The 13,145-nt window shown below is 60.2% G+C and overlaps 1 protein-coding gene and 1 non-coding gene across 2 annotated transcripts in view; both read left to right on the plus strand.

The window, feature by feature from the left end:
- Positions 1–13,145, plus strand: part of PRRC2B (proline rich coiled-coil 2B) — a 62,936-nt gene that overhangs the window by 41,700 nt on the left and 8,091 nt on the right. The window contains exons 17-29 of the mRNA XM_024762221.1: positions 7–1,073; positions 2,455–2,651; positions 3,209–3,354; positions 3,948–4,089; positions 5,602–5,684; positions 6,032–6,220; positions 6,371–6,568; positions 6,982–7,068; positions 7,797–7,901; positions 8,056–8,248; positions 9,035–9,132; positions 10,074–10,201; positions 10,680–10,920. Coding sequence (XP_024617989.1) covers positions 7–1,073; positions 2,455–2,651; positions 3,209–3,354; positions 3,948–4,089; positions 5,602–5,684; positions 6,032–6,220; positions 6,371–6,568; positions 6,982–7,068; positions 7,797–7,901; positions 8,056–8,248; positions 9,035–9,132; positions 10,074–10,201; positions 10,680–10,920 — 2,874 coding nt within the window. The remainder of the gene's footprint in view (positions 1–6; positions 1,074–2,454; positions 2,652–3,208; positions 3,355–3,947; positions 4,090–5,601; positions 5,685–6,031; positions 6,221–6,370; positions 6,569–6,981; positions 7,069–7,796; positions 7,902–8,055; positions 8,249–9,034; positions 9,133–10,073; positions 10,202–10,679; positions 10,921–13,145) is intronic.
- Positions 8,722–8,807, plus strand: LOC112411579 (small nucleolar RNA SNORD62). Its single transcript, XR_003005660.1, has one exon. It is a non-coding gene; the product is annotated as a small nucleolar RNA SNORD62 (small nucleolar RNA).

Below are 13,145 nucleotides of genomic sequence, written 5' to 3' on the forward strand. Positions count from 1 at the left end.
GGACCGCGAGAGTTCGGGCTGGCAGACGACTTCCCCCGGGCCAAGCCCCGGCGGAGGATCGCCAGTGAGACCCACAGCGAGGGCTCTGAGTACGAGGAGCTTCCCAAGCGGCGACGGCAGCGGGGCGCCGAGACCGGGGACGAGAGCGCGCTCCCGGAGAGGGAGGAGGCCGCTGGGAGGAAGGGTGACTTCAGGGAGTCCTGGAGGTCCGGCAGGATGTGCCCCGAGGACCACGGCGGGCCGGAGGCCAAGAACCGAGGCCCGCGGGCCTTCGGGCGCGCCCTCCCCCCGCGGCTGAGCAACTGCGCGTATGGCCGGAGAACCTTCGCGGCCAAGGAGGCGGCCCCCTGGCCGAGCCGGGGTCTGGGCGCCTCCTGGCAGGAGTCCGGCCCCCCCGACACGTGCGGGGCCCGGCGGCCCTCAGACAGAGACTACATCCCGGACGCCTACAGACACCCCGACGCCTTGGGCACCCGGGGCTTCGAGGATGGCCGTGTGGAGGACAAGAGGGCCTTCTTCCAAGATGACCACGGGGCAGATTCCGAAAATGCCGAGAACCGGCCCTTCAGGAGAAGACGGCCCCCGCGCCAGGACAAGCCCCCCCGCTTCCGGCGCCTTCGGCAGGAGCGGGAGGCCCTGGGCCTGTGGGGGCCGGAGGATGAGCAGCCCCTGCCGGCGGGCCAGTGGCCGGGCCGGCCCAGACCCTGTCCCGGGGACAGGAGCGGCACCACGGGCCGCAGGTCCCCCGAGCTCGCCTACCAGAACTCCTCGGACCATGCCAACGAGGAGTGGGAGACGGCCTCCGAGAGCAGCGACTTCAGCGAGAGGCGGGAGAGGCGGGACGGGCCCGGGCCCGAGCCCGACCCCCAGGCCGACGGCCTGCCCGTGGCGAGCACGGGCGAGAAGAAGGAGCTGGCCAAGCGGAGCTTCTCCGGCCAGAGACCCCTCGCTGACAGACAGAGCCGGAAGCTGGAGCCGGGAGGGTTCGGGGAGAAGCCTGTTAGGCCAGGTGGCGGTGAGACTTCTCCCCGTTATGAGAGCCATCAGAGTGGGACGCCTTTGAAAGCCAAAAGGTAAACCGGAAACAGAGTCCCGGGTTCTTTTTTGTTGCTGTCGTTCTGTTAGCCGGTTGTCCCAGCGGTACTTCATGCATGCGTGTCCCGCCGTGTGTCAGGGCCCCGACTCCTTCCCCCTCGTTGTGCTCCAGGAGGGCGCCTGCCCGCCGAGGCCATTGTCCGTGAGCGTCTCCATCACTGGCTCTCGCACTGCTGTCTGCTTCTCTTGTGGCGTGCTGCTGTTGCTGTGGCTTCAGAACTAAGCCTAGAGCCCCTGCCCCACCGGTCCCCCTGTGGTTGTGGTGCCCATCCCAGTCCCTGTCTCACGAGTTCAGTCCCCGTGTGTCTCCTCGGAGTCCAGCCGAGGGGCCACCGCCACAGAGGGGCGCTCCCTGTTCACGGCGCCTCGTGAGTACCGGTCAGTCCACCAGACTCCTTGGCTCCAGGCTGCTGCCAGGCGGCGTCCTCCAGGAACACGTGGGGCAGTGCTGGCCTCCTGGCCCCCGCAGAGATCGCTCTTCCCTGAGTGGCTTTGCTTCTCGACAGTGAAGAGAAGCAGCGCCGCTTTGGGGATTGCCACCTCGGCCTGGTGAGAGCCAGGCGGTAAGCAAAGGGAGTGAGCTGCCCGAGGCCTGGTGAGCACGTCTCGTTTAGAATTAGAGGCTTTGGTGGGCGGTGATGATCGGTGCTCGGTGTCGGCTCAGTGCCCGAGCCTGGCCCGGAATCAGGGCAAGGGCAGACGCTGTGCAGCCTGCATTCCTCATGGTGCACAGGCCACGCCCCAGCGTGCTGAGGAAGACTGCTTCCCACCTCCCAGCCTCCTTAGAATTCAGGGCACCGAAGCCTGGCCTGTAATTAATCCATACCCCCAAAGAAGGAAGCACAGAAGAATGCGGGTTCTTTTAGGTGTCCATCTAGACTAGCTTTCTCGGCCCCAGATGCCAAGACCTGGCTTTGCTTCTGATTTCTACCCCAGTCGCTGGGCTGGCGGTAGGGCGAGGCCGGGGCTCCTCTCTGGTCAGTCTTAGGAGAGGAGCAGAAGGTTCTGCAGCCCCTTTCTAAGCATTCCCCCTTCTCCCTCTCCTTTCTGTAGCCCTACTGGGTTTGGCACACAGCGGGAAAGGACAGAAGTATCAGCCCTGGGAAGGGGCTGGGGAGAGAGCAGTTTTCCCGTGGGCTCTGCCGTAGCAGTGGTGCTGGGGCAGCCTCCACACGGACTTGCAGAGTGCGCTGCCGCCAGCAAGCGGCTTCTGCTGCGCGGAGGGGACGCTGAGAGGCAGTGACAAAGATCAGGCGCTGTGCTGTGTGCGTGCCGTGCGTGCCTGTGCGGTTTCTCCTTCTCTCTCCTTCCCCAGCCTCTGGTCACTTCTGAGCTAACGAGATCCTCCTTCCTTTGTAGGTCCCCGGATGACACCTTGCCTGGAGGTCTTGGCTGCAGCAGTGGGAGCGGCCACTACACGCTGGAGCGGGCAGCCCATGCCACCTCTGACATCCCTGAGGCCTCCTGTGAGAAGGCAGACAAGGAGGCCCAGCTGGCTGCCCAGAGGGCAGGCGAGCAGGGAGAGACCATGAAACCGTTTGACCTGAACTATGGAAGTGAGTGTCACCTCACATCTTCAGGGGAAGAAGAATCCGGGCCAAATGGGGAGCCGTGGCCACCTCTGTGGGTTGCCGGGTTTGCCCTTTCACTGAATATCTTAGCTTCTGGGCACGTACTGGGTTAAGAGCAAAACAGAAAGGATTCCTGCCTTCATGTCGCTCACAACCTTGCTGAACCCCCATAACAGCCCTGCAGTGCCCCAGTTTTAAAGATGGGGAAGCTGAGGCCCAGAGAAGTTGAGTGGTTTGTGCAAGGTCACACAGCTGGTTAGGAGCGGAGCCGGGACTTAAGTATGTCTGTCTCCGAAGACTGTTTTCTTAACCGTAGCCTCTTTGATTTGAGGTAACACTGTGTTAGAGGGGCCATGAGAAGGGTGTAGAAATCATAGCTGGGTTTCCTAGACCCTGGTGAATATGCTGAGGCCCAAGCCAGCTAAGAGCCTGGCCTCTGAGCTGAGCCGGTCCTTAGATATCAGGTGTCTGTAGGGTTGGGTTATTCTTGGCTCCCAGTAAATGGAACCACTCACTGTCTTTTCTTGTGAATCTTGGTTCAGATGCCGGCGTTGAAAACTGCGGATCCAGCCCCGGAGAGGAGGGCGAGGTGGGCTCTGTGGTGGGGGAAGGCTTCATCGAAGTCCTGACCAAGAAGCAGCGCCGTGTGCTGGAGGAAGAGAGGAGAAGGAAGGAGCCAGCCGTGCAGGTCGGGGCGCGAGGCGTGGGCGGGGCCGGGGCGGACGGGGCTTCTGAATCAGGCCCAAGACAGGAGAGGAAGAAGGCATGTTTGTTAAACACGCACTGCCTCCCAGGGCCCGCTATCCCCGTGGCTCCACGGCGGCAGATGGTGTTATCCCTGCTGTCCGAGAGGGGGACTGGTCCGGGGTGACACCCGCCGAAACAGGGCCGAGCAGGACGCAGGCCTCCATCAGCCCCGAAGTCCATCCTCCTTCCACTGTGCTCCGGCCTGAGTGGGACGAGACTCATCACCCTGGGAGTCGCGAGGGTTGGCGACTCTGTACTCGAAACGGAGTCGGGGCCGAGCACTGCTCACTTGCCCCGCAGTCCCAGGTCATAGCCCACCGGTCACTTCCGGGGGCGGTTTGGTCGGCACTGCAGTTCCCACGTGGTTGAGTCTTGGCTGACGCTGAGGTCTGGCTGTAGCGCCGCTGGCTGTAGCGTCACTGGAGCAGTTTCCGGGGGTGTGGTTCTGGTGCCTGGGGTAGTCTTCCTGGGGAGAGCTCGTTATCCTTCATGTCTGAGGTCGAGGCCGGACCGCATCACCTTTCTTCTCCTTAGGTACCTGTCAAAGGCCGAAGTCTTTCCTCTCGTATTCCTCCTCGGTTTGCGAAAAAGCAGAACCACCTGTGCCTGGAGCAAGGTGATGGAGCTGTGCCTGGCAGTAGCCTGGGCACCGAGATCTGGGAGAGCAGCGGCCAGGGTAAGAGCTCGGGGTCTGGGCCCAGCCGCTCGGCCCACGGCCGCATCACAGGCTCGGGGCCTCTCGTTAGGGAGCGTCCTGCTTTGGGGCCGTGAACACAGACGGGGCATTACCCGTTTCCTGGCTTCGTCTGCTGGGTCAGGGCGTCGGGGGCCATCCTAGCACCACGTGCTGCTGCAGCCTCTGAACCTGAGACGTGGTGGAGAGGAGAGCATTCTGCATCCAGCGATGGGAAAGGATGGCCCCCGCCCCGCCCAGCTGAGGTCACTCGGGGAGTTGGCTTGACTCCGCCCACACCGGTTATCCTTCCTGCCTCCCTTGAGGAAGAGCAGCAGACGACTGCTCAGAACAGGAGTCCAGAAGCTTTCCTGTCTGTGCTGTGTGCTCTTTCCTCAGCAGAAGGAAGTTTCTGTCAGCTCCTCCCCAAATGCTCTTAGGTTTGAAACCAGACTAGGGTGGCCTTTACCTTTTAGAAAATTTGTTTCCCTGAAAAAATTTCTTACCCAGTGCTATTTTTCTGGTAATTTTTCATTTTAAAATACAAAGCCATCTTAATTGAGCAGATCCTTCTTGAACGCCTGCTTTCGGCAGGGCCCTGCAGGGTATGCAGGGGGGAGCTCGGAGAAATCATCCATTTCCAGCTCTTTTATTCCAAGCAGCCGAGGCTTCCAGAGTGAAGTGACAACCCCAGAGCCATGTGACAAACACCCAAGAGCCTAGGTTCTGGACCTGATTCTTTCAGTTTTGCCTCATGGCCTATCTTCATGTTCCTGGTTAAAAGCTTGGTTCTAGCACAGTGTAAAATAACATAGGGAAGTAGTCAACTCTGACTGAAAGTACGGTAACTTTTAATAAAATTTTGATCGGTCAGTTTGGTTGTGAGCGTGGTGGCTGTCATGGTATAAATGTCCAAAAGTACTTACCCGCCGTGTTGGTCAAGCAGAGTGGGCTAACTCCGGAGTCACGCTCTCCCTCCAGGATTCTGCAGCATCTCATTGGTTGCTCAGACCAGGGGTCTGTGGGTGACTTCAGAGGGCCCCTGGATCTTAAAAAGAGCATGTGAGATTTCGTATGCACACCCAGGGTCCATGGCTTTTGTTGGGTTCTCAGGGTGGTCTGTGAGCTAACAGAAGTTGAGTAACATCAGCTTCAATTTTTCAGAGACTTGTAGAGGCGCTAACGTGTAGAAATAAGTGGTTTATGTGCAGAAAGCTTCACCGCAGCAGAGGTAGTGATAGAGCATTCTAACTGGTGTGAGTGAAAAGTTGCTGGTGTGTTTAGTAGGGCACATTGTCAGTGAAATCACAGGAAGCACGTTCACGGAGATCCGCCTGAGGGTGTTGGGAAGTCAGGCGAAGGTACCAGACCAGCTCCTCTTTCACTAATGGGTTGGTTGCAGTGGGAGCGGGGGCGGCTCAGAGACTTGGGTTTGTGTGAGCTGCGCCTGTGCTTGTATTTCCGGCTTGGTTGTTCCTCTTCGACGTCCTGACTCTCTGTCTTCCTCCCTAGCAGCCCTCCCCATTCAGGCCTCGACCGGCGACTCCTGGGCCAAAGCCGCCACTGCCTTTGCCGGCACTGAGCCTGGCTCTGCCGAGGTGAGTGGCCGCCGGGCGCCAGGCGTGTGCTCACAACCGCTGCCGTCCCAGAGGCCCGCCCGTGCTCTCCCTGGCCGAGCAGTGAGCCTGGCTCGTCACTGGTCTGCAGTCTTGCTTTCGGATCTGCGGGAGGGGCCTGTGTGGGAGGGAGGAAGAGCGGCGATGGCCAGGGAGCGGCACCCACCCTGGGTAGGCGGCGTGAGGGCCTCTCCTCGGCATCTGGCGGTGGTCACACGCGCAGCGGGTTTGTGGTCTCCGTCCAGGGCCCATGTGTACCTGTGATCGTGGGCTCGGGCTGGGAGACGTGTCCAGCAGCCTGGGCTCTGACCCTCCTGTGTCCTGCACAGCAGGGCTTTAAGAGCAGCCAGGGAGACAGTGGCGTTGACTTGAGCGCCGAGTCTCGGGAGTCCTCAGCGACCTCCTCGCAGCGCAGCTCCCCGTACGGCACTCTGAAACCCGAAGAGGCGAGCGGGCCCGGCCTGGAGCCCAAGGCCGATGGCCACAAGGAGCAGACTCAGAAGCAGTCGGAGCCGAAGGTAACCTGGGAGTCTGGCTCTCAGGGGCCAGGCTGGGCGGAAGGGCTGGTGGTATCTTTTGTCTTCTTCCCCAACTCCTGGTCCCTTGGAAGCTGGAGATCAGGGTCATTTCCAGGCTGTGCGTCTCAGCTTCTCTGCTTTTCCATCAAGGATTCCGAACAAGGCTCGGGACAGAGCAAGGAGCACAGACCAGGCCCCATCGGCAATGAGCGGTCTCTGAAAAACAGAAAGGGCTCCGAGGGGGCTGAGCGGCTACAAGGGGCTGTGGTCCCCCCTGTCAATGGGGTGGAGATTCACGTGGACTCTGTGCTGCCAGTGCCCCCCATTGAATTTGGAGTCAATCCAAAGGTGAGGCTTTGATTTGTTTTCTTCTACCTGTGCCCCCGCCCCGCACCTTTGGTGCTTGGAGAGGAAGGGGGGAGCTTGGGGTGGGCTCCTAGAAGGAGCGGGGACATGGGCGCTGGCAGTGCTCCAGGGGAGCGTGGTGGGTGGCTTTGCAGGTGAAGAGGTGCTGTGAGCTACGTTCTCCGTCTCCCTGCTGACACCAGGCAGGTTCTCAGGCCGAGCAGGGAGCCGGACAGAGAGCAGGGGGTGGCCTCCTTTCTCGGGGCCTTCGGGAAACATCTGGCCATCCTGCTCATGTGGTGAATGCTGCTTAGTGGGTTTTTGAGTTGCTGAGACTGTGGATCACATTAACGTGGGTCTCTGACAGAAGGTGAGCCACAGTGATGCCTGTGGGCTTTGTTCCCTTTTTTTTCCAGGACTCTGATTTCAGCTTGCAGCCCGGTTCTGCCTCTGGTCCCGCGGGGAATCCAGTTGTCAAACTTCAGGATGCGTTGGCCAGTAACGTAAGTCTGTGCTTCCACCTCCAGCTCTGTCGTCCCCGTGCCAGCAGGCCCTGGGCAAAAAGAGCCTCGTGAGGTGTTCCGAAACCAGAGGGGGCGAACCAGCCATGGCTCTGGGGTTGGGCGGACGTGGTTTGAGTCCTGATGCTGTCTCTAGCTAGCTAGTTACAGTGTAGTCCTTGAGCAAGTTGTTCCACGCTCTGGTTTTGTGAACTTAAAATGGGAGAGTGTAACTCCTAAGGTCTGGTTTATTTGGCACTTTGTGATTTAAAGCCTCCCAGGTTCTGTGGTCGCACATGTTTGAGAATGCTGCACTAAACAGGTTTCTTTACTCTGAGGTTTCTCTGTGTCGTGCTGGTGGGCGCTGGGCACTGCAGGAGGAGGGCCTAGCAGTTGCATTTCCGAACATGTGTTACCAGGACCTCTTTTTCACAGTTTTGGGGGAGGGGGCTGAGACAGGACCTGGTATCTCCATGCCATGTAGTGGTGCCTGCGTACTGGCAGCCAGCCGTGTTTCTGTTGCCAAAACACGGCGGCCCTGCTGGAGGGCTCGGGGTGCGGGGATGAGGGTGGCTCTCCACGGCCTTCTTTCGAGAGAGTCGGTGGAGGCAGCCGTTTGGAGGGGTCTCGAGTGCACATGACTGCACACGACCAAAACGGAAGGCGTGTTTGGACACGGCGTCTCGCTTTCTCTGGGCCTGTCAGTGTCCCGTGGTCTCCTTCCCCTTCAGGCTGGGTTGGCACAGAGTATTCCCATCCTCCGGCGCGATCATCACATCCAGAGGGCCATCGGCCTCTCCCAGATGTCCTTCCCCACCGCCGACCTCACTCTGAAGGTAACACTGGCCCCGAGCAAGGCGGGGCCACCGGTGCCTTGGCTTGTGAAGGGGCAGGAGCGGGCGGCCCCGCCCACCTCCCCGGGCTTAACTTGTGCTATCCGCTGCCTCCCAGACGGTAATTTTCATCTCCCCCACCTCCTTGCTTCTGAAGATGGAGTCTGCGCGCAAGGCTTGGGAAAACTCGCCCAGTTTGCCGGAGCAGAGCTCTCCAGGAGGCACTGGCTCGGGCCTGCAGCCCCCGTCCTCCGGGGGAGCCTCCAGCGGGGTCAACTACAGCTCCTTCGGTGGGGTCTCCATGCCCCCCATGCCCGTGGCCTCGGTCGCACCTTCTGCGTCTCTTCCAGGTATCTCCCCCGCGTGCCAGCTCAGGGAGCCTTCTCCATTCACTCGAGAGAAAGGCTGGATTCTCAGCCCTGAGTACCACCCCCACCTTGACTTAAGGAGTGTGTAGAGGGGGGCGCGTTCTAGGCTGGGGGTCGTAGCTTCCCACGTGCTCAGGTCACCTGCCTCCTGGGCTGGGAAGCAGGACCGTGCGACTTTGGTGAGGCTCTTCCACCTCCTGCCGAGGGTTCTGATCAGAGACTTGGCTTTGGGTCCGACCGTGCCGCATGAGCAGCTCTCTGAGCTGTGCCCCCTCCTCCGCGACATCACACAGGGTGATGGCGGCCGTGGGTGGGGTCGCCACGCCAGTGAGACGAGCTCGCGTCTGGGAAGTGCTTTGTATCAGCTGAGCCCAGTTTTATCCTGTCACCATCCTCATCACTGTGTTGGTGCCCCAAGGGAGCCTGTGGGGGTTTTGAGGGCCTGGCTGCCAAAGTCTCAGTGATGTAATTCCAATAGATCCTTCTGACCCTCCACTGTGGACTCGATAGCAGGGAGATGAAGAGGAAGGTGACTGAGAGACCCAGGCAGCCTTCCTTTATAACGAACCCCCTGGCCCCTGTGTGCGGGGCCGTGGGTAAATGGGTGAGGTGGGAAAGGCAGGCTGCAGCCAGCCCCTCTTCCTGGGCCCTGGGCCACGCAGGAGCACAGGGTCAGCAGTGCACACACTCCCTCCTCCCACTGATTCCCAGCACCTTCTGGAACAGTGAGACTTGATCCTGTTTCACCCCCTCGGATTCTGTTTCCAGGCAACCACCTGCCACCTCTCTACCTGGATGGCCATGTGTTTGCAAGTCAGCCCCGGCTGGTTCCTCAGACGATACCTCAGCAGCAGAGTTACCAACAGGTGATGACGGCGAGCCAGGTGGCCCCGCGGGGGGGTGGGGGAGGGGTGCAGCGCACGGCGTAGTTACCTGCCTTCTTCATTTATTTGTCCGTGGTGTGTCTCACTTTTTGTGCCCCTCGCGTTACCGCTCAGTACCCGGCACGTATGGCAGCCAGTCAGTATTTACTGGATGAGTACACGAGAGACGAGGAGGAGGATGGAGCTGAGTGCTCCAGACTCTGCTTAGCTTTCCCTTCTCGAAGCGCTCCTCTGCCCTAGCTGGGGAATTCACTGAAACGGAATTCTCTTTGGTGATCAGGTATCCTTCTGATGAAGAGAAGAAAGGCCTAGACTCCCAGGCATGGATGCGTTAGAAAGAGGTAGTTGTAGAAGCGAGCAGGTGTTTGTTTTTATGCAGAATTGGCATACTTTCTGTGCCACGAGGGGGTGCTTTTTGGAAGTCTTCCTCCTGAAGCTGGTGCTGGGCCTTCCTGCTCGTCCTGCAGCCCCACCGACGCGTGTGCCCGCACAGACCAGGATGAAGTGCTGTTTTTGGGACAGAGGACTTGGCCTGTCCTGATCTCTGTTCATAACATATTCTTAAGTATTACGTTGTTTGGTTTTGCGAGACCTTGCTCTTCGCGTAACTGGATCATACTGCACGTGTTCTTCTTCTTCACACACGTTTTCCATCCACTGTTGCGTTTCTGAAACCCACCTCTGTTGATACGTGTAGCCAGTGTTCCCACCACTGTACAGAATCCAGTATAGGGATGTGCCCTGGTTTGGGATTGCTGCCAGTTTTCTGCTTTCTCCCAAGAGTGAAGGAAGCACAGGCAGGACATGAGTTTGCATCGTGGGCGGTGTTGGCTGCCCGTGGAGAAGGGCGGGCGGGGGTTGGAGGCGGGGGCGAGCGTCAGCCTGGAGGGCAGCATGGTGATGGCCTGGCCCGCCGTCCACAGGCTGCCGCTGCCCAGCAGATCCCGATTTCCCTTCACACGTCTCTGCAAGCTCAAGCCCAGCTCGGGCTGAGGGGCGGGCTCCCCGTCTCCCAGTCTCAGGAGATCTTCAGCTCCTTACAGCCCTTCAGGTGAGACGCCAGGACTTGGGGGGCTGGCAGCTCGCAACAGGGCTTTCCGCCTTCCCGGCCTGTGGGCCTTTTCCCTTTGCCGGCTGCTGCTCTGCGCTGCCCCGCTCGGGGGCGGGTGTGGGCGGGGTGTGGCCCGGCCTTGCCCTTGCTCTCTGTGTCCTCCGGCCCCCTCCCTGCTCTCCCGCCTCGCAGCACCTTGCCGCCTCTGGCCCACTCTTTCAGTGTCTCCTGTTCTGTGCTGTCTGTTTAATCCAGTGATGCTCAAACCGTGGGCCCGAGACCAGCAGCACCGTCTAGGAGTTTGTTTAAGTGCAAGTTCTCAGGGCCCATCCCAGACCTTCTGAGTCAGAATCCCTGGGGGTGAGCCGACAGCCTGTGTTGGAGCGACGAGCCCTGAGGGGATTCTGAGGCGTGCCCACACGTGAGATCAGCTGGTGCGGTCGTGCACCTGCCCCGACCGTCTCTCTGGCTTTTGCAGATCTCAGGTGTACATGCACCCCAGCCTGTCACCGCCCAGCACCATGATCCTCTCCGGAGGCACAGCCTTGAAGCCCCCCTACTCGGCGTTCCCAGGCATGCAGCCCTTAGAGATGGTGAAGCCCCAGTCCGGCTCGCCCTACCAGCCCATGAGTGGAAACCAAGCCCTGGTCTACGAGGGCCAGCTCGGCCCGGCCGCCGGGCTCGGCGCCTCCCAGATGTTGGACTCCCAGCTCCCGCAGGTCAGGAATTCACTCACTCCCACCTCAGAGCACTAGGTCTCTTTTCTTTTATTCTTAATTTAATTTATTTATTTATTTTTGGTTGTGTTGGGTCCTAATTGCTGCGCGTGGGCTTTCTCTAGTTGCGGCGAGCGGGGGCTACTCTTGGTTGCAGTGAGAGGGCTTCTCATTGTGGTGGCTTCTCTTGCTGCGGAGCACAGGCTCTAGGTGCGTGGGCTTCAGTAGTTGGGGCACGCGGGCTCTAGAGCACAGGCTCAGTAGTCGTGGCACACGGGCTTAGTTGCTCCGCGGCATGTGGGATCTTCCCAGACCAGGGCTTGAACCCGTGTCCCCTGCACTGGCAGGCGGATTCTTAAGCACTGCGCCACCAGGGAAGCCCTAGGTCTCTTTTCTTCACGATCGTTTCCCCTTGTATCTGCCTCGTGATGCCCACTGACTTACATGCTGCTTGTAGCCACTGCCACCAGTCCTTGGGCTGCCAGACCAGGGCCAGCTGCTCCGCCTCCTGTGAGCCGTCCCGAGACTGGGCTTTCCCCGAGAGCGAGGGCGCCGCTTCTCCTGCAGCCTCTCCGCCCTCCTGCTGTGGCCGTGGGGGTGGCTGCGTGTCTCCTCTGCGTGCACACGCGTGCTTCGAGGCCACTCTCCCTGCCTGCCCCTCACACCCTGGCTTTGGAGCCCACCCCGTAGACTGTACCCCCGCTGGCCCCCGTGTGCCACGGGCACCACGCTGCTGAGCCTGTGTCCGGTCCCACATCCTCCTCCCCCCGACCCGTGGGTGCATTAGACGGTTCTGAGGGTCACTCCCCTCCTTTGGCCCGTGGCTCAGTCTCCAGCACGTCTCCCGTTGTAGTTCTCAGGGGTTTTGGTGTCTCTGTAGGTGACCCCTCACCCCCAGGTCTCTAACCCCCAGTTCCACGGCCTTACCACCAGTGCCTGCTTGCCTCCAGTCTGGACTGGTCACTGCCGGTCGCTGTACCTCTCCCGTGGTCTCGGGCCAAAGGGTTCCTACCTGCTCACCGCCTCTGACTTTTCTCCCTCCCTCCCTCTAGTGACCCACGTCCAGCCACCTTTTAATTCTCCCTCCCCCATCCCTGCCCCCCGCCCCCTTCAGCAGAGCTGCAGACACCTTCCTAGTCTTTTTTAGTTTTTTGACCGCGCCGTGGCACGCAGGATCTTAGTTCCCCAACCAGGGATCGAACCCGTGCCCCCTGCAGTGGAAGCGTGGAGTCCTAACCACTGGACCGCCAGGGGAGTCCTCAGCTCCTTGTCATTTGCACTCAGCTCCGCCCCACCCTTCCCTCCCTGTGCTCACCTGGGTTAAACCCTGGCCCGCCTCTGCCCCGCTTCCTGAGGCTGGAGGGAAACCGACCCCCGTCAGACTGGATTCAGGTTAAATACAGCCGCCCTCTGGAAAGCCAACGTTTGGGCACCTCCCCACCCTCCTCAATGCCTTCTCCCCCACCGTGATTTTGCATCCTGTGTCGCCAAAGAAATGAGTCGTAACGAGGAAAAGAGAACATCTGCAAGCTCCCAGCGCCACGTCTCCGAGCCTGCAAGGGGCCCTGGGGTGAGAGCGGGCAGCCCATCCTCTCCACCCGCCTGGGAGCTGCTCCAGCTAGCGTCCTCTTCCCTCCATCAGCACGTAGAGGTGCTGCCGTCCGGCTGTGAGGGTCCCTTCCGCCACATCCCCAGGCAGCCTGGCCTTTCCTTGTTTTTTAAGAAACAGAACGCTTCTTTAGGGACACCAGTAGATTCCACGTTACTGAACCTGACGGTTCTTCACCCTCCTCCTACTGACCCATCAGTAGCATTTGACCCAGTGGTCACTCCTTCCCCCGAACCACGCTGTCTGGGTTCCGAGGACACTGTTCCTGGCTTTCCTTCCACCTCCCTGAGGCCTCTTCCTGGTCTCCTTTGCTGTTTCCCCGTTGCCTCCCCAGGCAGTAACTCGCTGTGCCTTCTGGGCGCCATCCTCGGGCCTCTTTCTAGACCTGTGGCTCTAAGCCTGACCCAAATCCAACGCTTCCCGGTTCTCCCGAATTTCTGTCTCCTGGACCTGAACTCAGACCCAGTGGGCTGCCCGTCATCTCTGCTCAGGTCCGGCATGGGGCATCCCTGGATCCCTGCTTCTGCCACGCCCCCGCTGATTCGTCACATCCCGTCAGCCCTACCTTTGAAAAGTATTCAGAGTCTGGCCCTTTCTCTTCCCCTCCACCCCACCCCCC

This window comes from Neophocaena asiaeorientalis, unplaced genomic scaffold (genome assembly GCF_003031525.2).
Source record: "Neophocaena asiaeorientalis asiaeorientalis breed wild unplaced genomic scaffold, Neophocaena_asiaeorientalis_V1.1 scaffold78, whole genome shotgun sequence".
Lineage (NCBI taxonomy): Eukaryota > Metazoa > Chordata > Mammalia > Artiodactyla > Phocoenidae > Neophocaena > Neophocaena asiaeorientalis.